The sequence below is a fragment of the Xyrauchen texanus genome, chromosome 10, assembly GCF_025860055.1.
Source record: "Xyrauchen texanus isolate HMW12.3.18 chromosome 10, RBS_HiC_50CHRs, whole genome shotgun sequence".
In the NCBI taxonomy this organism is placed as follows: domain Eukaryota; kingdom Metazoa; phylum Chordata; class Actinopteri; order Cypriniformes; family Catostomidae; genus Xyrauchen; species Xyrauchen texanus.
Window position 1 is genome coordinate 34,779,492 of NC_068285.1, and position 23,035 is coordinate 34,802,526.

At 36.8% G+C, this 23,035-nt stretch overlaps 1 protein-coding gene across 1 annotated transcript; it reads right to left on the reverse strand.

Annotated features, from left to right (window-relative positions):
* Positions 1-97: 97 nt before the first annotated feature.
* Positions 98-14,525, reverse strand: LOC127650514 (tetraspanin-13-like). The gene is made up of 6 exons (XM_052135970.1): positions 14,320-14,525; positions 9,860-10,027; positions 7,206-7,286; positions 5,463-5,576; positions 3,278-3,388; positions 98-1,007 (listed from the first exon to the last, which is right to left on the reverse strand). Exons 1-6 carry the CDS (start codon positions 14,380-14,382, stop codon positions 933-935), a joined length of 612 nt encoding a protein of 203 aa, XP_051991930.1. The 5' UTR covers positions 14,383-14,525; the 3' UTR covers positions 98-932.
* Positions 14,526-23,035: the final 8,510 nt, after the last annotated feature.

Sequence of the window (23,035 nt, forward strand, 5' to 3'; positions counted from 1 at the left end):
TGTTTTCTTGAGTCACCGTGTTGCTTAGTTACAAGCTGCTTTTCTTGGCTTGAATAAAGCTGACCGTGTGGGCTTCTGATTGGTCAGAGTTTGGAGGAAGTCATTGTCTTAAAATACTTTTACTTGGAAAAGAATTTCAGACGATAAAACCCTGAACCGTTGGTATTGTGGAAACCTAACAATTATGTAGTACAAAAGATAAAATCAGGGAGAGTACAATTGTGTCCTCAGAGCCTTTATTGTTTTCTGCTTTCGTTTCAAACACTTAAGAACATAGTTCACAGAACTATTGTGTATGGATGTACATTTAAATGAGGAAACATGCAAGAAAGAGGAAAATCAATCAAGCCAGTAAAAAAAAAAAAAAAAAAACACACACACACACACACAATATTGGATCATAGAGATTGAGCAACTTTTCTTTTCTCTATATCAGTCATGCTAACTGGTAGCGTGTTGTTTTGTTATAAATAATGTGTTGTACAAGTGAATATATTAAATGTGACAGTCATAGTGTAAAATTTGTCATGCTTACACACTCCCAGTCTTGGTCACTGCAGCTCATATTTTATTTATACCAAATTATAAAACTGCAATCTTATAACCAAATGCTCTTTGTGGTTTAGCCCATTAGTGTCTCATATACATATTGCATATTGATATTTGGTGTACTGGTGCAGTGTTTTTCATTTAGAGGAATTCTTCAAACAAAAGTAGAGCATCATAATGTACAGTGCTATCACACTGTACTCTTGAAAAATATGATACTGTATATATTTATATATAGCAGCTAGAACACACAGGCTGGTCTCCTCTTCGGTAAAAGCAAACACACACTCCCCTTAAACAAATATTCAATAAGAATCCCAGTGGTTAGACAAGTGCTCATGACAAATCAAGTGAAACCATCATAAAAATCTAGCCTGGAGCGGTTACAGGAAGGCGCTGGGATTCGCCCGCGGGTCTTTTTGGTTTCTGTATCTGTATGCCAGCCAAACACCCATGATCTGAAAGAAGCAGAACAACAGGAGATAAAATATAAGGACTATACTTGACAATGACGGAAAGTCTGATTAAGGCCACGTGCACAAAAATCCTGACGTCATCAGTCTCCAAAATACAAGCTAACCACATTGGAATAAGTGTGTAAATGTAGGTGGGTCTGTAATACAAGCATTAAAATGTCTAGTTTTTCAAATGATGCATTAAAGTAAAAGTGTTTCTATATCATAACATAGCAGTGTGTGAGGAAGTGCAAATAATTCAGTATGTGTTTATAAAGTCATTATCAGCTCATGATTTGTGTTAAAGTAAATAAAATGCAAAGATTTTATAGCGCCTCACTGTAAACCCTAATGCTCATAATAATTAATTGTATTCAGTAGGGAAAATGTAGTTATACAAATCAGTTCAAATGAATTAACCTTCATGATTATTTAGATCTTTCTCTTACTTTTGAGATCATAAAACTGACACCTTTTAAGTAACATGAATAGTTTTATTGTAGAGTTTAATAAACTTTTAAAATTGTACTATTAAAACTTTTTTAAATGTTTAAACTCTTAAAATGTACATTAACTTAAATTAAACTTTGTGCAAGATTAATGTAAAGGTTGAAGACTTGTCAGTATTTAATCTTGTGTTATTTAGAAGAGTTTCTGTTATGTTGGAGTTTTGGGGGTTACCATTATGGTGAATAGTAAGGCTTGAGTTTAGAATGAGAACAGGTACAATACATGTGAAGCTTACCTGCTGAGTGATTGTGATACTCATTAAAGCAAAGTGTTTTCAATTTGCATGCATTCAGCAAATTCACTGTACTAGCAAACACTAGCTAATAATTCATCTCCTCCTTGAAGAATTTACATTGAAGTTACACAGTAATCTTAAAGGGATAGTTCACCCAAAAATGAAAATTCTCCCATCATTTACTCATTCTCTTGCTTTATCAGATGTGTATGACTTTCTTTCTTCTGCAAAACACAAATGAAGATTTTTAGAAGGATATTTCAGCTTTGTTGCTCCTAACAGTGCAAGTGAATTGTGACCAGAACTTGTTGTGCCAAAAAGCACATAATGGCACCATACAAGTAATCCACAAGACTCACAAGTAATCCATTAGATTTCAGAAGCGATCTAACAGGTCTGGGTGAGAAACAAATACAAATTTAAGTCCCCTGTAAATCTATACTTTCACTTCCACAAGGTGACTTTGAAGTGACTTTCTCATTCACCTACCTACCTGATTGGTGCTGGTAACAGGTGGAGATTTGCTGTAAAAAAAGGACTAAAATATTGATCTGTTTCTTACCTCTACCTATAGATATATATTTAACCGCTGGAGTCTTATGGATTACTTTTCTGCCTCCTATGTATCATTTTTGGACCTTCAAATTTTTGGTCACCATTCACTTGCATTGTGAGGACCAACAGAGCTGAAATATTCTTCTAAAAATATTCATTTGTGTTCTGCAGAAGAAAGAGTCATAGACATCTGGGATGGCTTGAGGGCGAGTAAATTATGAGAGAATGTTTTGCTGAACTATCCCTTTAAATTCAGCCAAAGAGTTACATTTGAAGTTGTGCAACATGTATGATTTAGCTTATGCAATATTTCAATTCAAGAGCAATTAACATGCATGTGTTTAGTAAAGATCAATATCTGAAAAGTCTATTTCTATAACGTGTTGTCAACCGATAATAAATAATGCACAAAATATCATTAATAACAATTAATAATCACAATAAATGGTAAAGAAAAATATGAAAGAGTTCATATGCACACTCCAAAAACATTTTAGCCTATTTTTAAGAGATTCAAATTGTATTGTTTAACAAAATTAAATCAATAAAACGTTTATTCGTTTTTTTAGTTACATTTTATGGAATTTTGTTATGAAATTCAAATGTGTAAATCGTATTATTATTTTTTTTGTGTGCACCTCATATTAGCTAGGAGCTACAAGTTCAACAACACTCAGCTCTGAGACAGCCAATAAAGAACTTATCTGACAACTGAAGTGTCCACAGAGCCAGTAAACCCAAACTAAACCCATAACTGGATAGGCTTAGAAAATAATTGTACGAAATATATTACATATTAGATAAAATATATAGACATTAGAACAGACACATATCATTAGAATTTACTACAGGGGCATTTTTTGTTACTATCAGTGGCATTTTGCCCCATGCCCTGGTTAATTTCTCCCCTGATAACAGCTTTAGAGGCTACAAAAGTGTTGTATGAATGACAGATGAGAGAAAAGAAGTTGACCTCGGTGAAGCTGAAGAAGAGGCCAATTCCCCCAACGAAGCGCAATACTTCACCAGCGTGCTCCTGGATCTTTGCTGCACATGTAGTGCACGTGCTATAATGAAAGCAAGGCTGCACAGGGACAAAACCAACACATAGACAAAAACATTGAGTTATTATATCTAGAAAAATACTGTAATTGCCAAACTAATGTCAGACACTAATATGCTTTCAAGTCAAACAAATACTTAACAAACCATAATCAGTATTAAAAAAAACATGCAAATAATTAGCTCAGTCATTATCACCCACATAGGTGCCATTATATAATTTGGCAGAGATGGGACCAAGTCACACATGTGCAAGTCTCAAGTAAGTCTCAAGTCTTAACCTTCAAGTCTCAAGTAAGTCCCAAGTATTTTTTTCTTGGGCAAGTCAAGTCAAGTCAAGTCAAAGGCTATGTCAAGTCAAGTCCAAGTCAAGTCACCATATTATTGTAATTTTACCTGCAGAATCTGATCATAATAAAGTGAAAAGACAAGATATAAGTAACTGTCAGTAAATTACAATACTCATGTTCAGTAAAATACATTCAGGAATCAAACAAAATTGTAACTTCATAAAATTATTTATTTTTCACTTCTGTCAACAGTGTTTGAAATGTTTTAAATTTTCAACATTGAGTCCATAAAACAAATAACAGCTTAACATCCAACAGACTCCTCTCTGAACACCTCCCTCTCTCTCTCTCAAACACAGTTACATACATTAAACTTTGTTACATTTCTCCTCTCTCTCTCACACACACTCTCTCTCTCACACACTCTCTCTCTCACACACTCTCTCTCACACACACTCTCTCTCACACACACTCTCTCTCACACACACTCTCTCTCACACACTCTCTCTCTCACACACTCTCTCTCACACACACACTCACACACACACACACACACACACACACACACACACACACACACACACTCTCTCACACACACACACTCTCTCTCCCACACTCACTCCCACACACACTCCCACACACACTCTCACACACACTCTCACACACACTCTCACACACACTCTCTCTCCCACACTCACTCACTCACTCACTCTCGCGCTCACACACACACACACTCACGCGCTCACACACACACACACACTCACTCTCGCGCTCTCACACTCCCACACCCACACTCACTCATTCACTCACACAGAGTATATCCATAAGCCTATTTTTGCAATGTCTGTGAGTGGGAAACGTTGAGGTACCAGCGCGCGTGAACGTCATGGCAACGTACAAAACAAAGTACCTCGCGCAGGAAACACTTAACGTAAATGCGCGTAACTAAGGTAAATCAAGCAGGCTAGTATGCAGCATAAGCCACGAAGTGTTGGCGAAATAAAAAATTAATGGACAGATTTTTTTTTTCCAGAAAACGTCTTGCACAAAATAAATTCAAGCACTTTCAATGACCTGTATCTATGTATGTTTATTTTCAAGAACTTTCCAGGGCCTTGAATTTTATTTTTCAGATTCACAAACTTTCAAGGATTTCAAGGACCCGTGGGAACCCTGCTATTATTACATTAGCTAACTACCAACTAACCAGATAAAATTAACAAATTGACAAGCACTTACTGGGCAGAATGGCTCTTCAAATGGCGGATCGAAATTGGAGGTTGTCGTCTGGCTGTCCGCGATCTTAACGTTGCATGTCTTGCAAAGCTGTTCGATCTTTTGCCATCTTGATAATAATTTTTGAAGCCGAAAGCAATGACTCTCGGTAACGTTACCCCTCCGGCTGACATGTTGATGTGTTATCTGATCTAAGTGGGCGTGGTGTGCGTAAGGTACGAGAGGGCATGGCTGATGATAGCCTATAGTGTCGTGATCCAGTCATGACAAAACTATTCTCAGCCTGCGCTCCAGCTGGATCAACTTATATTTTATATTCAGACTGAAAACATGATGTGATTAACACTCAAGTCATTCAAGTCTTCGTGTCTCAAGTCAAGTCAAGTCCCGAGTCTTTAACTGCCAAGTCCGAGTCAAGTCTCAAGTATTTTATTTTTTGTCAAGTCAAGTCACAAGTCATAAAAATAGCGACTCGAGTCGACTCGAGTCCAAGTCACCAAGTCATAAGTCCCCATGTCTGTAATTTGGCATTTGCAAAAGAACATTTAGAAGTGAGTGTGTGTTACTTACAGCAGCACAGCTTCCACTGATGTCCACACTAGAGTAGCCACAGCAGTTCAAGCTCTTCTCCACATCTCTTTGAGTGGTCAGTGAATTATTCCAGCCCACCTCCAACAGGTGATTCTACAAACAGGAATGAAAACACAACATTTGGCTGAAGAGAAGTTTGACGTAATGAAGCTATGTGGTATTTTATCCCCAATAATCTATTTAATAGGGTTGGTGGCCTCTCGTTCTTATTGAGATGTAATTATTCTGTTGGGAAAATACCTATAAAATATTTTTGGGAGGAACTTTATTTTTAAGTACAGCCTATAATAACAAATGTATCTGCCAATTATCCCATTTGCAGTTAGAAATTGTACCAAGAGGAAATTATTTTTTATTTTTAAATTATGTCTTTTATTGACAACATTCAATGGAAGAAAGCGTTGTTGTTACCATATAAATATTGTATTTCAAATAAAATTAAAGAAGTGCACTTTAAAATTTTGCAAAAAATATATCCATGTAACGCACACCTGGCAACATTTTTTGATGTAAGCGATATGTGTACTTTTTGTAATAATGAAAGTTAAAGCCTTAGCCATTTATTTTTCTCTTGTAGTATGTCCTCGAAGTTTTGAGTTATTGAGCGAATTGAGTTATTGTTTTTCTACAATTGATAAAAATTATATTTTTTGCATTAAAGATATTATCTGTTATTTTGAACATGAGAATAAAGCATTAGTTTGTATTGTTCATTTTTTTATTCTTGTAGCTAAATGTTATTTGCACAAGCAGAGGTATCTTAAAAAGCTACCCAGGCTCACTGAGTTCTTAGTTGAAGTGGAGTACTTAAGATTGCTCATGAATAAGAAATGTTATTCTTTTTTAAGATATTATGATGAAATTTTTGTATGTGCCGTGAACCAGGAAAAATATTACGTTTTAATTTATTATAATTTTTTTTCCTTCTATTATCAATGCATTTTTGTATATGCAGTTATAATTATACAATTGTTAACCTTTTTGCTTTCCCAATAAAAAAAAAAAATGTAATTTATTTTTTAAAATAATGAATCACAAATAATAAACAATATTATGTAATTTTTAAAAAATATATATTGTCAACTCACTTTCCTGCAACCTCACAGCTTTGAAAAATGTATCCTTTGAATTGAGCCACAAGGTCTCCGATTGGTCGCGCACAAATTCTTGTCGTACGAATTCACGGTTCAGAGTTTACCAAGCTTGAACTTTGGTATGCAGTGTTGTACGAAACTTTTTCGCACAAGCTTACATTTTCACTCCACTGCATGGAGTGAATGGAGCGTGAAGTGCAGTGTGACCGCCCCTAAAGGCTTCTTAAGGCTTCAGTTAAGCTTAATCAAAAGCATTTGTGACAATCTTGATTACCACAAAAAAATTATTTCCATTGGTCCCTCCTTTTCTTAAACAAAACAAACAATTGAGGTTACAGTTAGACACTTTCAAAGTTAGTAAATGTAAATTATTATAAAAAAAATCCATATACACTTATATTTAAGGAGGGAACCAAACCCTATTTATAGGGACAACAATACTATGAAGACTTGGGGTTGGGTTCTTTTGACCTGGGCCAGTGAGCAACCTCCCTAGCAACACCCTAGCGACAAATTAAAAATTATGAGTGAGAATATTTAATAATAATAATAATAATTATTATAATAAATACATATTATACATATATACAGTATACTGTATATATTGAATCAGAGTAATTTCTCTTACCTGCTGGTCTTCATTGATAGCCAGACACGCACTGGACACTGAAAACTGAACTACAAACACCAGAAACAGGATAATCATGTACTATTGTCAGTGAATTAAGGTTTGAAACAGAATATACAATGTAGATACAATAATTTCATAGAGAAATACAAATATATAAATATTTTTTTCACTGTGACAGATGGACAGACAGATAAGAAAGAGTGGCTGACAGACAGACATATAGATAAGAATGAGTTATAGATAGATATATAGATAATAGTGACATACAGACAGAAAAGAATGAGTGACATAGAAAGACAGACAGACAGACAGACAGACAGATGTTGAAGTCAGAAGTTTACATACACTTAGGCTGAAGTCATTAAAACTCATTTTTTAACCACTCCACAATTTCATATTAGCAAACTATAGTTTTGGGAAGTCGTTTAGGACATCTACATTGTGCATGACACAAGTAATTTTTCCAACAATTATTTACAGACAGATTGTTTCAATTGATTATATCACAATTCCAGTGGATAAGAAGTTTACATATACCAAGTTAACTGTGCCTTTAAGCAGCTTGGGAAATTCCAGAAAATGATGTCAAGCCTTTAGACAATTAGCATCTGATAGCCTAATTGGCATCAATTGGAGGTGTATCTGTGGATGTATTTTAAAGCCTACCTTCAAACTCAGTGCCTCTTTGCTTGACATCATGGGAAAATCAAAAGAAATCAGGAAAGACCTCAGAAAAAAAAAATTGTGGACCCCCACAAGTCTGGTTCATCCTTGGGAGCAATTTACATATGCATGAAGGTACCACGTTCATCTGTACAAACACCACGGGACCACAGCTATCATACCACACAGGAAGGAGACACATTCTGTCTCCTAGAGATGAATGTAGTTTGTTGCAAAAGTGCAAATCAATCCCAGAACAACAACAAAGGACTTTATGAAGATGCTGGAGGAAACAGGCAGACGAGTATCTATATCCACAGTAAAACGAGTCCTATAACAACATAACCTGAAAGGCTGCTCAGCAAGGAAGCAGCTACTGCTCCAAAACCGCCATAAAAAAGCAAGACTACAGTTTGCAAGTGCCCATGGGGACAAAGATGGGTCTGATAGAACATTTGTGGCAAATCCATATTTGTGAACATTGACCCAAAGAGAAATGACCCTTTGAGTTTTTGCTTGAACATGTGTAAGATCATCTGATTATAACGTTGTCTTAATGTATTGAAAAGAGTGCAGAGCTCAATCAAGTGTAATGAGGTAGGATATCTACAAAACCAGAACAAAGGTGGTATGTGACACTGCCAAAACAGATTGAGAGTTGCAAGGTAACAGGACCCAACTGGGATGCTATTCTACTGTGTGTGTGCTGGGTGAAACCAGAACCGCCCATCGGCCTCAAGCCCTGACCTCAATCTGATAGAACATTTGTGGGGAGACCTGAATAAGCATGTACGAGCAAGGAGGCCTACAAATCTGACTCAGTTACAACAGTTCTGTCTGTAGGAATGGGTCAAAATTCCAGCAACTTATTGTGAGAAGCTTGTGGAAGGCTACCCAAAATATTTGACCCAAGATAAACAATTTAAAGGCAATGCTACCAAATATTAACAAAGTGTATGTAAACTTCTGACCCACTGGGAATATGATGAATCAAATAAAAGCTGAAATAAATAATTCTCTCTACTATTATTCTGACATTTCACATTCTTAAAATAAAGTAGTGATCCTAACTGACCAAAGACAGTGAACGTTTTCCATGGTTAAATGTCAGAAATTGAGAAAACTTTTTTTTTAAATGTATTTGGCTAAGGTGTATGTAAACTTTTGATTTCAACTGTGGATAGAAAAGAAAGTGATAGACAAACACCACAAAAAGACTAAATAACTGCACATCTTTGTTTGTGCATCTCCTCTTGGTATTCCTTAATAAATTGCAGAAACAGACAGAATTGAATTACATTAAGAATTATGAAAAAATACAAACATGATTAATTCCACCTAAGAAATGAATTATACTAAAATATCTCTTGAGAGGTTACTGGAATAATCGTACAATCATTACTACCCGGCCTCCAGGGTAAGAGAGTGTAATGATAAATTAGCTTTTTTCTGGATATTTCAGTAATGCCTCAAATTCATCTTCAGTTCATTTGATTATATGTGTGCATAACAAGAGAGAGAGTTTTACAGTACAAGAAGTACACTGATGGGCATTCCCATTTGTCATGTTAACTGCACCACTCTATGGTCACAGAGTGAAATGCATTACAAGAGTAGATAATAGTCCTGTCACAGTGTGAAAAGCAATGAAGAAAAACAGGGAATAAAACAATAAATGTGTGCATTTTCTAAAGAGTACATCATGTCAAGAAATTCAGTTGGTGCCTTGTTTTTAATAGAGGCCTGATAAATGCAAATACATACATAATATTATATTGTATGAGGTCAAATTTGAAATATAATATAATATGCCAATAAATGTATATTTAGTATGTGTCCAGTGGTATCCAGGATCATACAGATGGATCTTATTGCATACACATAAAAAATTTACATGAATGAAAAATATGAATTCACATATATCATGTCTAAGCACTGAATACATTTGATGTAGAACACTTTCTATGGTTGACTGCAGTAAAGGATACAAAGAACAGCAGAACCTGGTGGTGCTTTATAGCACCAAGAAGACCAGCGAGGGCAACAAAGAAGAGGAAAACTCCCACCCCGATGATGCCGCCCACCACCTGGAAGCTTGACACCAGCCCAAAACATTTCCCCCAGGCAGCGATACCAATCATCAGCAAACTCACCATCTGAAGTCAGTGAGGAGCGAGGACAAATCATTAGGGATGGAAACAGGCATAAAGAAAACAAAGAATGTACTGATTGTAAATAACAATAACAGGGTCATTCTTAGGAAACAGTGCAATTTGTGCATGAAAGTTATAGGATTTTAAGGTTACTGATTACTCTGGGGTCGACGGACGCGCCGGCGAGTCCTGCTGGATATTTTCGTCATTACAGCAGAAACAACTTAAAATACTCCATTCATTTTGGGGCATACAGATAAGTGAAAGACATCATTAGAGACTATAAAGGGTCTACTTTTATTTGTGTACACTCACAATAACAACAAAATCTTGTGCTTTTGTAAAATAAAGAAAATAAAAAGGGTGAGCTGTCAGCAGTCTCTGGGTTCGCGAGCATATATCTGAAACACGTCACTAAAATGAACTGAAACTCTGCGAATACTTTTCACACAAACATGAAACGTGTGTCTAAAAAAAGCGTAAAATGTCTACTTTTAAATAAAATAATTCAAATTTAAAACAAATATTCTCCTGCAATGTAATCTGTATGAAACAAAGAGATGTACGGTTTTCCTAGTTCAGCTTCATTATCTGTAATGTGATCCCACCCACCAGTAGATTGCGCCATTCATACACTAATGTGCTGAGACGATCAATGCAAATGGTACACGCCCCCGACTGCGAGATTTGATGTAAACACAACACAACTCAACTTTTCTGCATGCTTGTAAACTACTGGATGTAAGGATGAGCTAACATTTTCCTCAGAAGAAGAGCAGGACTCTGATGAACGTTTGTATTTTGAAGAGAAATTTGATCCAGCCGAGGATACAATTTCGGATGAGTAAATCATTTAGTTTTCATTAGCTGACATGCTATTTTATATAAACATGTACATATTTTACTAGTGGGACTGTTTCCAGACTTGCCAGCCAGGATTCAGAGTATTGACATATTTGAAATAGGTCCCAATAGGCAAGTTTTAGTTACATGTAAATGTTGTTATTTACATTGTATGCTGTATGATATAAATATGAGTAAAATGCACTTTAAATATTCCTATATTAGAAAATCAGCATATGATAATGATTTCTGTGACTGAAGACTGCAATAATGATGCTGAAAATTCAGCTTTGATCATAAATTGCATTTTACAATATATTAAAATAGAAAACTGTTCTTTTAAATTGTAAAAAGAGTTCACACAATGTTTTTACTGTATTTTGGATCAAATAAATCCAGTCTTGGTGAGCAGAAGAGAATTCTTTTAACGGTAGTGTAGGTCTAAAATTAAGTAAAGTCTTTATGTAAAGAAAATGTATAGTCAGATTAACTTAAAACTTGATTTTGATCATTAAGTCTCCTCACATTCATTCTCTTTGTCACATTCCTCATTGATAGGCCCAGGGGAGTGGTCTTTTTATCCTCAGGTGTGAATCATATTCGTGATAGTTCACGCATCCTCGCATATTACCATTCAACACTAAAATTGTCTTACAAAAGTTCAATTACTATATTGTTTTGTATGAATGAGTGATCAGGATGATTTTCACATCATTTTGTAGCAAAAGTAGTTAGTTTTTTCAAAAACCATGCATAAACATTATTTTCTCAAAACTACAAACATGTACACACATGTTGCTCACATATTATTGTACTTTGTGCTGAATACAGTGTTATCAGACTTTAGCCATTAATGTGTTTTTAAGCAACTGAAAAAAGCACAAATGTCAAGGCATGTCAAAACTTCTCAAGGGCCCAAAACACCCTCAAACCCAGAGGGTTAACTAAAATCATATTTCCACCACCTCTCGCCCAAAAACGTACACCATAGACATTACTGGAGGACCACCAGGGATTAGGTCTCTCCCTTACTTATGATGTCAGAACGATCTAAGCATTAGAGCATTAGATGAGTTGAACAGAAAGTGGGGGACAAAACAAATCCTCCATTTTCCAAAAAAGGCAAAAATGTGGACAGTATAAGCACAATATTTTAAATTAAATTAAAGTAACATTTTGTAAGAATTCCATTTTGTTTTATTCTAAAGTTTGACATTACCAAGTAAACAGAGTTAAATCTAGCAAATAGTTCCTGTTAAAGGAAGTGATTTTATCACACTTAAGTCACATAAGTCAGCAGATATTTTGTTGCACTAAAATCATGTTAACACACAATGTTTACGTCTTATGGCTATACTTTTGAATTTTAAATGTTAATCGACTGGCCCCATTCATTTCCTTTATAAGTGCCTTTTTTTCAATAAACGAGGGACAATTCGAATATATATATATATATATATATATATATACACACTCACCTAAAGGATTATTAGGAACACCTGTTCAATTTCTCATTAATGCAATTATCTAATCAACCAATCACATGGCAGTTGCTTCAATGCATTTAGGGGTGTGGTCCTGGTCAAGACAATCTCCTGAACTCCAAACTGAATGTCAGAATGGGAAAGAAAGTTGATTTAAGCAATTCTGAGCGTGGCATGGTTGTTGGTGCCAGACGGGCCGGTCTGAGTATTTCACAATCTGCTCAGTTACTGGGATTTTCACGCACAACCATTTCTAGGGTTTACAAAGAATGGTATGAAAAGGGAAAAACATCCAGTATGCGGCAGTCCTGTGGGCGAAAATGCCTTGTTGATGCTAGAGGTCAGAGGAGAATGGGCCGACTGATTGAAGCTGATAGAAGAGCAACTTTGCCTGAAATGACCACTCGTTACAACCGAGGTGTGCAGCAAAGCATTTGTGAAGCCACAACACACACAACCTTGAGGCGGATGGGCTACAACAGCAGAAGACCCCACTGGGTACCACTCATCTCCACTACAAATAGGAAAAAGAGGCTACAATTTGCAAGAGCTCACCAAAATTGGACAGTTGAAGACTGGAAAAATGTTGCCTGGTCTGATGAGTCTCGATTTCTGTTGAGACATTCAGATGGTAGAGTCAGAATTTGGCGTAAACAGAATGAGAACATGGATCCATCATGCCTTGTTACCACTGTGCAGGCTGGTGGTGGTGGTGTAATGGTGTGGGGGATGTTTTCTTGGCACACTTTAGGCCCCTTAGTGCCAGTTGGGCATCGTTTAAATGCCACGGCCTACCTCAGCATTGTTTCTGACCATGTACCCACCCTCTGATGGCTACTTCCAGCAGGATATTGCACCATGTCACAAAGCTTGAATCATTTCAAATTGGTTTCTTGAACATGACAATGAGTTCACTGTACTAAAATGGCCCCCACAGTCACCAGATCTCAACCCAATAGAGCATCTTTGGGATGTGGTGGAACGGGAGCTTCGTGCCCTGGATGTGCATCCCACAAATCTCCATCAACTGCAAGATGCTATCCTATCAATATGGGCCAACATCTCTAAAGAATGCTTTCAGCACCTTGTTGAATCAATGCCACGTAGAATTAAGGCAGTTCTGAAGGCGAAAGGGGGTCAAACACAGTATTAGTATGGTGTTCCTAATAATCCTTTAGGTGAGTGTATATATATATATAGGTTATCAAAATTATGCCATAAATGGTGTTGATTAATACAACACAAAGCTTAACTTGCATTGAACCCGGAATATTCCTTTAATTTCCTATCAAGTCATGGGGACATATATGGCATTTGAGTGAATGACCTGACAACAGCTGTGATGTGTTACTTTAGCATTAACATAGGACAAGCCTTCAGTCACATTAGGACACAAAATATAGAAGAAATTAATTAATCAGAACCACGAAATTGTAAAGTTTACTCAGATACACAGTCAGTAATAGCTGCAGGTCTTTGTGGCAGACCAACGTCATAATTTTCTATTTTTTTTTCTCAAAAAAGAGAAAAGACCCTTTGAGTTTTTGCTTGAACATGTGTAAGATCATCTGATTATAACGTTGTCTTTGTAACGTATTGAAAAGAGTGCAGAGCTCAATCAAGTGTAATGAGGTAGGATATCTACAAAACCAGAACAAAGGCGGTATGTGACACTGCCAAAAAAGATTGAGAGTTGCGAGGAAACGGGACCCAAATGGGATGCTATTCTACTGTGTGTGTGAATGTGTGTGTGCGTGTGTGCTGGGTGAAACCAGAACCGCCCATCGGCCTCATTCCACATAGAGAATCACTATAAATAATTCATACGAGGACTGTTACAACAAGGACTGTATTTCAGCCACATAAAAACATCTCTTGTCTGATCATTTGTAAAGCAGCTCTGAAAATGTTATAATGAAGGCTGATAAAGATGTCCCATATGGTAACTCTCTCGCATTGGTTACTCACAACATAGAGGATGTTGAGCGCGCACAGGGAATTCTTGGAGCAGGTGAATCCAGCGCAGACCATCTTGATTGTTTTTGTTTTTCCCTGACAAACGCGTTCAGTTGTGTAAAAGTATATTGCTGTAAATGTTCGTACACATGACAAGCAATTCGAACAATTAAAAAGAAGAAATTGTTGTAAAGCAACGAGAAAATAAGACGCATGTGGTTCAGACCAATTCACAGTGAACGCTGATGCATGAGAGGTTGCCAGATTGCTTCAAAGAAATCCCTCCCTTCTGTTTAGGAAGAAAAATGGCTTCTTTGTTCGCTTAAATCTAGGCGGCAGAGACCATGTCCGTTTTTTGAGTCGAGGATTTTGAGTGCAAAACATTTGATAATCATCCATGAATTTCAAGCCAATATTGCTTGAAACCTGCATGACGTTGATCCCCATTAGTGATGGAAGATTGGATAATTATACTGAACACTGACTTGGATTCAAGTAATTTGGTTCATTTCGTTCATTTGAGCAGAATTAAATTCAAATGTTAAATTTTCAATAGCCAAATGCCCCCCTAACACGTCTACCACCACAAACTTTGATTATGGTCCCAAAAAGAAAAAATCATAATGCAGCCAAGGACAAATGATGAGAAACAGAAATGATTTAGTTCACCTTTCAACTCTTTTGGTCCGAGTCGTTCGTTCTTTTGTCATGTGACAGCCATATACACTATTGTATACGGCCGTCACGTGACAAAAGAATTGGACAAGAAGACTCAAGAGGTGAACTAATAATTTTTGTTTCCTGTGTGAGCAATGCATATACGGATGTCACGTGACAAAAGAACGAATGACTCGGACCAAAAGAGTTGAAAGGTGAACTAAATAATTTCTGTTTCCTGTACAGCGCCTATGCGTTTTTCTCACGTAATAAACGAATGGAGGTTGCAATATGCGCATGCACGGCCAACACAAAATGAACTAAAAACTCTCTGAAACCCTCTCCGAAAAACTAATTAATGCGTTCATTACCTCAAGACTAGATTATTGTAATGCATTACTGGGAGGATGTCCTAGCAAGATGAATAAATAAATGGTCTGCACTTATGTGGAGTCCTGTGGGCCGGGAATTGAACCGCCAACCCTGTGATTAGTGGCTAACCCACTCTACAACCTGAGCCAGCCACATTTTTATCATCGTTACATTGTCTACCTGTGACATTTTTTATTAATTTTAAAATTCTGTTAACTATGTAAAAAGCTTTGAATGGCCAAGTTCGCAGTACTTAAGAGACCTTCTACTACGCTATATTCAGGGCTGGACTGGGAAGAGAAATCAGCATGGGATTTTACACAGCAACTGGCCCAAATGTTGTTGTTGTGGTTGTGGTGGGGTGGTGGGGGGTTGGGGGTTGTGTTAGCTGTCCTTTTCTGCAGCCCGTTTCGCAGCCGACCCACTGGCCCGCTCGGTTCTCCCTATGGCCAGTCCGCCCCTGATCGGCCCCAAAGTGTGTCGGCCCACCGGAAAAATGTCCGGTATGCCAGATTGCCAGTCCAGCCCTGGCTATATTCCATCACGTTCATTATAATCGCAAAATTCTGACCTGTTAATAGTTCCTAGAATATCAAAATCCACAAAAGGAGGCAGATCCTTTTCCTATTTGGCTTCTAAACTATGGAATAGTCTCTCTAACAGTGTTTGAGATACAGACACTCTCACTTTAATTCTAGACTAAAGACTCATCTATTTTGTCAGGCATACACCTAATTCATCCTTCAGCTCACAATTAAGCTGCTTTAGGTTAGTCTGCCGGAACCAGAAACAGTGACCATGATTTATAACTAATTGAATGTCATTTATGCAAATATTATTTTGTTTGTTTCCTCATTATCAAGCTTATAGTCCAATCCTTTTTGGTATAATTTGTGGGAGAAAAAGGACTTAAAAGTGAATTGCCTTTATTTGCATAAACTCTTATGAGTAAGATACAAATCAAATGTATATTGTGGTGCTAACAACACACAGCAAATGTAAGATTGCATCTGTTTTTGTCAACATAGAATAGGTTAGTAAAATTCAGAAGCATGTGGCCTCTGTAAATTGGCCTCTGTCATTTTGGAGCATTTACAACGTTCTTATGAGGGTCTTAGTCCAACATGGCCACCATTTATGGAGGCGGGACTGCCTGTGTGAGGTGAAATTGATTGGTCGATTTTTTCCTGAATGAGGTAGGCACAGGAGATGGTTTGCAAAGTATTCAGGGCTCCCCTTAGTAACTGTTGCTAAGAGAATCATTTATTTTCCATGACATCAAAAATAGCTAAAGAAAGAAAGCAAGCAAGAAATAAAGCAATGGTTTATGATCCTGGACACAATTGGACACATACTGTGTAATCTTTATGGAAATTGGAAGTTTCTGTTAATTATTTCAGATAGTTTAGCCTAGAAATAAAAATGATTCTTCAAATGATGATTATTGTAATTCATATTATTATTTAGAATTTTGGAAAGATCAGACTGAATTCTTTCTTTCTAATTAGATTTGTAAGAATCTTTTAGATTTCTAAATAATATTTTTAGAAATATAATATCAAGATAAATATATAATAAATATGATATATTATATTATACATTTATGTATGTAATATTAATCATATGTAAATTATATTTCAAATTTGACCTCATACAAATATAATATTATGTATGTATTTGCATTTATCAGGCCTCTATTAAAAACAAGGCACCAACTGAATTTCTTGACATGATGTACTCTTTAGAAAATGCACACATTTATTGTTTTATTCCCTGTTTTTCTTCATTGCTTTTCACACTGTGACAGGACTATTATCTACTCTTGTAATGCATTTCACTCTGTGACCATAGAGTGGTGCAGTTAACATGACAAATGGGAATGCCCATCAGTGTACTTCTTGTACTGTAAAACTCTCTCTCTTGTTATGCACACATATAATCAAATGAACTGAAGATGAATTTGAGGCATTACTGAAATATCCAGAAAAAAGCTAATTTATCATTACACTCTCTTACCCTGGAGGCCGGGTAGTAATGACTGTACGATTATTCCAGTAATCTCTCAAGAGATATTTTAGTATAATTCATTTCTTAGGTGGAATTAATCATGTTTGTATTTTTTCATAATTCTTAATGTAATTCAATTCTGTCTGTTTCTGCAATTTATTAAGGAATACCAAGAGGAGATGAAAAAGATGATCAATCATTTCTTTTATGTCTTGTGGGATCTATCTACTGTATCTAGTCAAGTCAAGAAAGCTTTATTGGCATGACTGTTAGAGTTTACCATATTGAAAATGCATTTTATGTATGTGCACAATATAGAAAATACATAAATAGGTGTGAAAAAGAAGAAGAAAAAAAGAAAAAACAAACAGTAAAAGTGCAAAAAATGTAATACAAAATAAGGTGTCAGGTAACAAAATGTGATATATTTATATATACACTGACCGTCATGCTCATCACCGGCATTGGCATGTTACTGATGTGCTACACCAAAGTCTTTCTAGCAAGTCAGTCCACTGTTGGTAATTTTGGGAGCTTATTTCCTTCAAGGCAACAGAGGGAGAGAGCTAATTTAGCAACTTGGCAAGCTTGTCTTATATTAAGTGTCTTTAATGAGATGCACTACCTATAATAATCATCATATTACTGTAGAAGGCCCTTTGGTAAACAAGAAAACCTGTAAGACTTTATTTCATGGAACACAAAAGAAAAATGCATAGAGGCTGCTCTTCTTTCCATTCAGGTAAAAGTGAATGTTGAATGAGGATGTCAGTCCCTAACATTTTGCTGAACATCTCTTATGTGTTCCATGTAAGAAAGAAAGTCAATGAGTAAATGATGACAGAATATCTCTTTACATGAATTACATGTACTTTTTAAAGTTTATTATAATATTTCTATTTTTCATTTATTCCACATATTTTAGCATTTTACTCATGCCAATGCAGCTCCTTGAATGGAGAAATACCAAAATCTTAAAAATGGTTGGTCAGAATTACGAAGTACATATTTCAAATCAGCAATAAAATCTGACAATTCTGCAATCATAAATTGTGATTATTTGCCACATATTACGCTAAAAAACTAAATTTTTCCGGCTTGAATAGCTAATGTGCATGTGCATTCTAGAGTTGATTGACAGGTGCTGTCTGTGTCTAAAAGGCTCTTTTAACTATAAGGTGGGACTTCTTTTCTACATCCGGTGAGTGCTCAGAGCTGATTGGTTGAGCGTTCCAGTTTCTCCTATTCATTTTAATAGAAGTGGCCCATCTTTGCTAAATAATCTCTAGCTACACACTGTCCCACAGGCCATGGCATGCATCTACAGAGCTAGCTGCGAAGGAGGCAGTGTTTCCCTCTCCAAGTAGGATTTTTATTTTCCAACCATCCATCCATCCATCCATCCGTCCGTCTGTTCATTCATTCATTCATCCAACCATCCATCAATCCATCCATCCATCTATCCATCCATCCGTCCGTCTGTTCATTCATTCATCCATCCATCCATCTATCCATCCATCCATCCATCCATCCATCCGTCCGTCTGTTCATCCATCCATCCACCCGTCCATCCATCCATCCATCCATCCGTCCGTCCGTCCATCCATCCGTCCGTCTGTTCATTCATTCATTCATTCATCCAACCATCCATCCATCCATCCATCCGTCCATCCATCCATCCATCCATCCGTCCATCCATCCATCCATCCATCTATCCATCCAACCATCCATCCATCCATCCATCCATCCATCCATCCGTCCGTCTGTTCATCCATCCATCCATCCATCCATCCATCCATGCATCCTTCGATCTGTCCGTCTATCTGTCTGTCTGTCCATAAATTACAGATTTTTTTCCAGAGAGGCACTGACAATAGAATTGAATGGGGACAATTTTTTATGTTAAAATACTCACGGTTTCAGAAATTAAGTTGCAAGACATAAACAATATGCATGTCAACGTGATTTTAAATAGCTTATTTACCTTTTCTGTGTAAAGTTATAGCCTTCGTTGCCATGACAATGTAATGTCAACAAAACATAAAATCCTAAAACGACTGTAAAAATTTCAATTTAAACAACTTCACAGCTCAAATAATTCATGATTTAACAGAAGAATTAATGTAAGTGCTTTAATGAAATTAGAAGATTCACATTTCTGCTTTTAAACCCCCCCAAAATTGGCCCCATTCAATTCCATTGTAAGTGCCTCACTGTTTGAAACACTTGTACAGTAAGTAGAGGATGGGAGTGAAGATATCCAGTGAAGATATACTACCTTTTCTGAAGCACAGAGATAATGAGATCAGAGTGATAGACTTACACTAAAGTCTAAGATCTGAGGTGCTTTCAGAGCAGAAAAAGGGAGAATGAGATATAAATCAGACTGTGGGATAGTGGTTAAAGCTTGGTAATGTCAAATGTCTTGTGGACCTTGTTAATACGATGGTTTATGGCTCTCTAGTCTATATGTCATTCAAATCATTATGACCAAAGCACATGTTCTCAGTCATGGTGAATACAGAAACGTCTTTGGAAAAAATAAGCAAAAAGACCTGGAATAATGTATTAGAAAGGAGAATGTGTTATCTGCATTTTATTTATTTATTTGTTTTTGTGCCTACTGCCTACCTACTGTATATTTTGTATCTTGTCATTTTTATAATTGACCACTAGGTTACAGTAAAGCCATTGTGTTTTATTGAGGATGAAGAAGAAGAAGAAGAATCCTTTATTGTGGTCACACATTATACACACAGTTTTTTGCATATATACAGTGAAATTTATTAGTTTTCACATATCCCAGCTAAGCTGGGGTCAGAGTGTAGGGTCAGCCATGATATGGTGCCCCTGGAGCAGATAGGGTTAAGGGCCTTGCTCAAGGGCCCAACAGTGGCATCTTGGTGGTGCTGGGGCTTGAACCCCCTTCCTTCTGGTCAGTAATCCTGAGCCTCAACCACTGAGCCACCACTGCCATGAAACATACTGTAGTGGTACTTCATACTTCGATAACAGGTTGTGTAGGATAGATACATATACATATTACTTATGTATATTCCATTTAATGTATTACAGCCTATAGGGCCTCTCACTTCCATTCTCACTTATCTGAACTGTCTTCACCTTTTAATCATAATCTGATTGGGCTTCCTCTTTGAGAGGTCATACAATTAGGAAAAAGTGCTGTGAATCACATGACTTCAATTACTTTTTTCTTTATTTTTTGTATTTTTTAAAAACAAATTAATTATAAGTGGTGACTTGCATCTAAGTTATATGTAGGGTTCAAAGCAGCAGATATGTTATCTGAATAGTATCCAGTCTCATTATATGCACCATGCAGTACAGCTGTCACAGTATCTCAGTAGGCTGATTGTGATTCTCCTCATTATCTCCCTTATTCCCTCAATTCTGCTGATATATGGCTCATATTTGATCATGAAGAGAGATGAAAAAAGATCAAATGGCCTCCCTGTTTCCTGATCTCAATATTAAAGTGTGAACGATTCCAGAGAACATTGTTGCTGGTTTGCCCATCAGAGGGTGTTAAGTTCCAGATTTGGCACCCGTACTTATTCAGCGTGTCCTATTTTAGCTGCTATAAAGTGGTCTAGTGAAGAGAAATCACACTAACTGCCCTGAATCTGTCAGAATCTTGTCCACACTGCTGGCTCTAACAGAAAACCATAACATAATCCCCAGAAATGGCCACTATTTTATCGCCTTCAAGGCAACAGAAGGAGAGCGCTTATTCAGCAACTTGGCAAGCTTGTCTTATATTATATGTCTTTAATGAGATGCACTACCTATAATAATCATCATATTACATATATAATTACATATTATCGCTTTGGCTGAATTTTCGAACGAAAGTTATGTTTTAAGTTCAAATCTCAGAACAGTTAGTTTCTTGTTCACACCAGGTTTGAATTTCTTATTCATTTAAGCAAATTTCACGTGTTTTGGCACATGTGTGCAAAAGAGTAAGTACAATTGTCTACAATTTGCACAATAACTAAATGTACATGGCTTGCTGATCAAAACTGATGAGTTGATTCTCAGTGAAATTGTCACAACTCAACTAACAACTAATCATGCTTCCATCCAAAATTATCCATTCAATTATCAAAATCTGTCAGACATACATGTATATATAATATGGAATGTTTATGATGTCTGCTTAATCTCTGGCCAGACCAACAAGAGCAACAGGATGTCCACCAAGAAGATGGGAACTTGTAGTGTTACATACTGTGAGGAGGTATAGTTTATTGTTTTATGTACTATTGAAATCAGTGTCTAAAAAGCTCAGTGTGATACACAGTAGCATTCAGCTAGACAAAACTGACATTCTTGTATTGTACAGCAAGCAGTCAGTGAAATTATGAAATTAGTATATAACAAAGGTTTCCAGGGTTGACTGCCATGGCGAAAAAACATCTAAACATTTTGACCAGTTCGGCTCACACGATAACAAAAAGCTTTTCATTTTGGTGGCATTGGCCAATTTCCTGACAAAATAACTAGGTTTTGAAGCATGAATTAAATGTTTTGGGAGAGTTACTACATTTAGCAGACATGCAATAAAGTTGTGATGTCCCATAAAACAGTTGTGACAATTGCACTTACAGTTTAGGGAATGTTAAGACAGTTAACGAATCCAGGGTGTGCTGAGTGACTCCAGCCAGGTCTTCTAAGCAACCAAATTGGCCCGGTTGCTAGGGAGGGTAGAGTCACATGGGGTAACCTCCTCATGGTTGCTATAATATGGTTCGCTCTCAGTGGGGGTGCATGGTGAGTTGTGCATGGATGCCATGGAGAATAGGGTGAAGCCTCCACATGCGCTGTGTCTCCGTGGTAAAGCGCTCAACAAGCCACGTTATAAGATGCGCGTATCGGCGGTCTCAGACGCAGAGGCAACTGGGATTCATCCTCTGGCACCCAGATTGAGTCACTATGCCACCACGAGAGTGCGCACTGGGAATTGGACATTCCAAATTGGGGAGAAAAAGGGGAGAAAAAAAAGACAATAAACTGAAAAAGTTGTGTCTTAAAGACTTAAAGACTTCAAAAGTGATGTGTCATCATCCAAGAGAACACATTTACAGTAACTTAGTCTGTACAACCTTAATTATAAAGGGACTGAATAAAGAGATGACTCTCTGTCAAAAAAAAGCAGTTTCCTGATGCTATGAAGATTATCTTGATGATGCACTTGCTTTACAGCTTTTCCATGCACTCTATTCATGCTCCTTTGATGATATGCACATCATCTGAAATAAAACTCATTCTGCTGTTACGGCTGAAGGAGTGGGACATCTTTGGATGTGGCACTCTTCTATTTGTCCAGGGTAATGTGGGGCTTTCTTTTTTTCAATCTAGTGATGGTACATTATCGCTCTCTGAATTCCCCTGACAGCACGTTCTTTCACTTATGCCATGGCCACACATATTTTTACAGACCTGTAAGATCAAGAGAGGATTTCAAAAGCTTTCAGAATGCAAGACCTCTTCCATTTACAATGAGGAACACTGTCTGGAGACTTAAAAGCTCACCCCTGACCTCCCTTTCCCTCCTGCAAGCCAACATTGCTTTTGACTCTTTAAAGTGCGGGAAGAGGAGATATAATTGCACATCAATATTACAGTCAGTCATAGCTGAAAAATGTATTTATAAATAATACAGCTTTTT

Excerpts from the sequence above, each read along its gene's own strand:
- LOC127650514 (XM_052135970.1), bottom strand. The coding sequence starts at position 14,382 with ATGGTCTGCGCTGGATTCACCTGCTCCAAGAATTCCCTGTGCGCGCTC. Across the intron at positions 5,577-7,205 it reads CTATCAATGAAGACCAGCAG|AATCACCTGTTGGAGGTGGG; the intron begins GTAAGAGAAATT and ends TCCTGTTTGTAG. Across the intron at positions 3,389-5,462 it reads TCAGTGGAAGCTGTGCTGCT|CCTTGCTTTCATTATAGCAC; the intron begins GTAAGTAACACA and ends GTCCCTGTGCAG.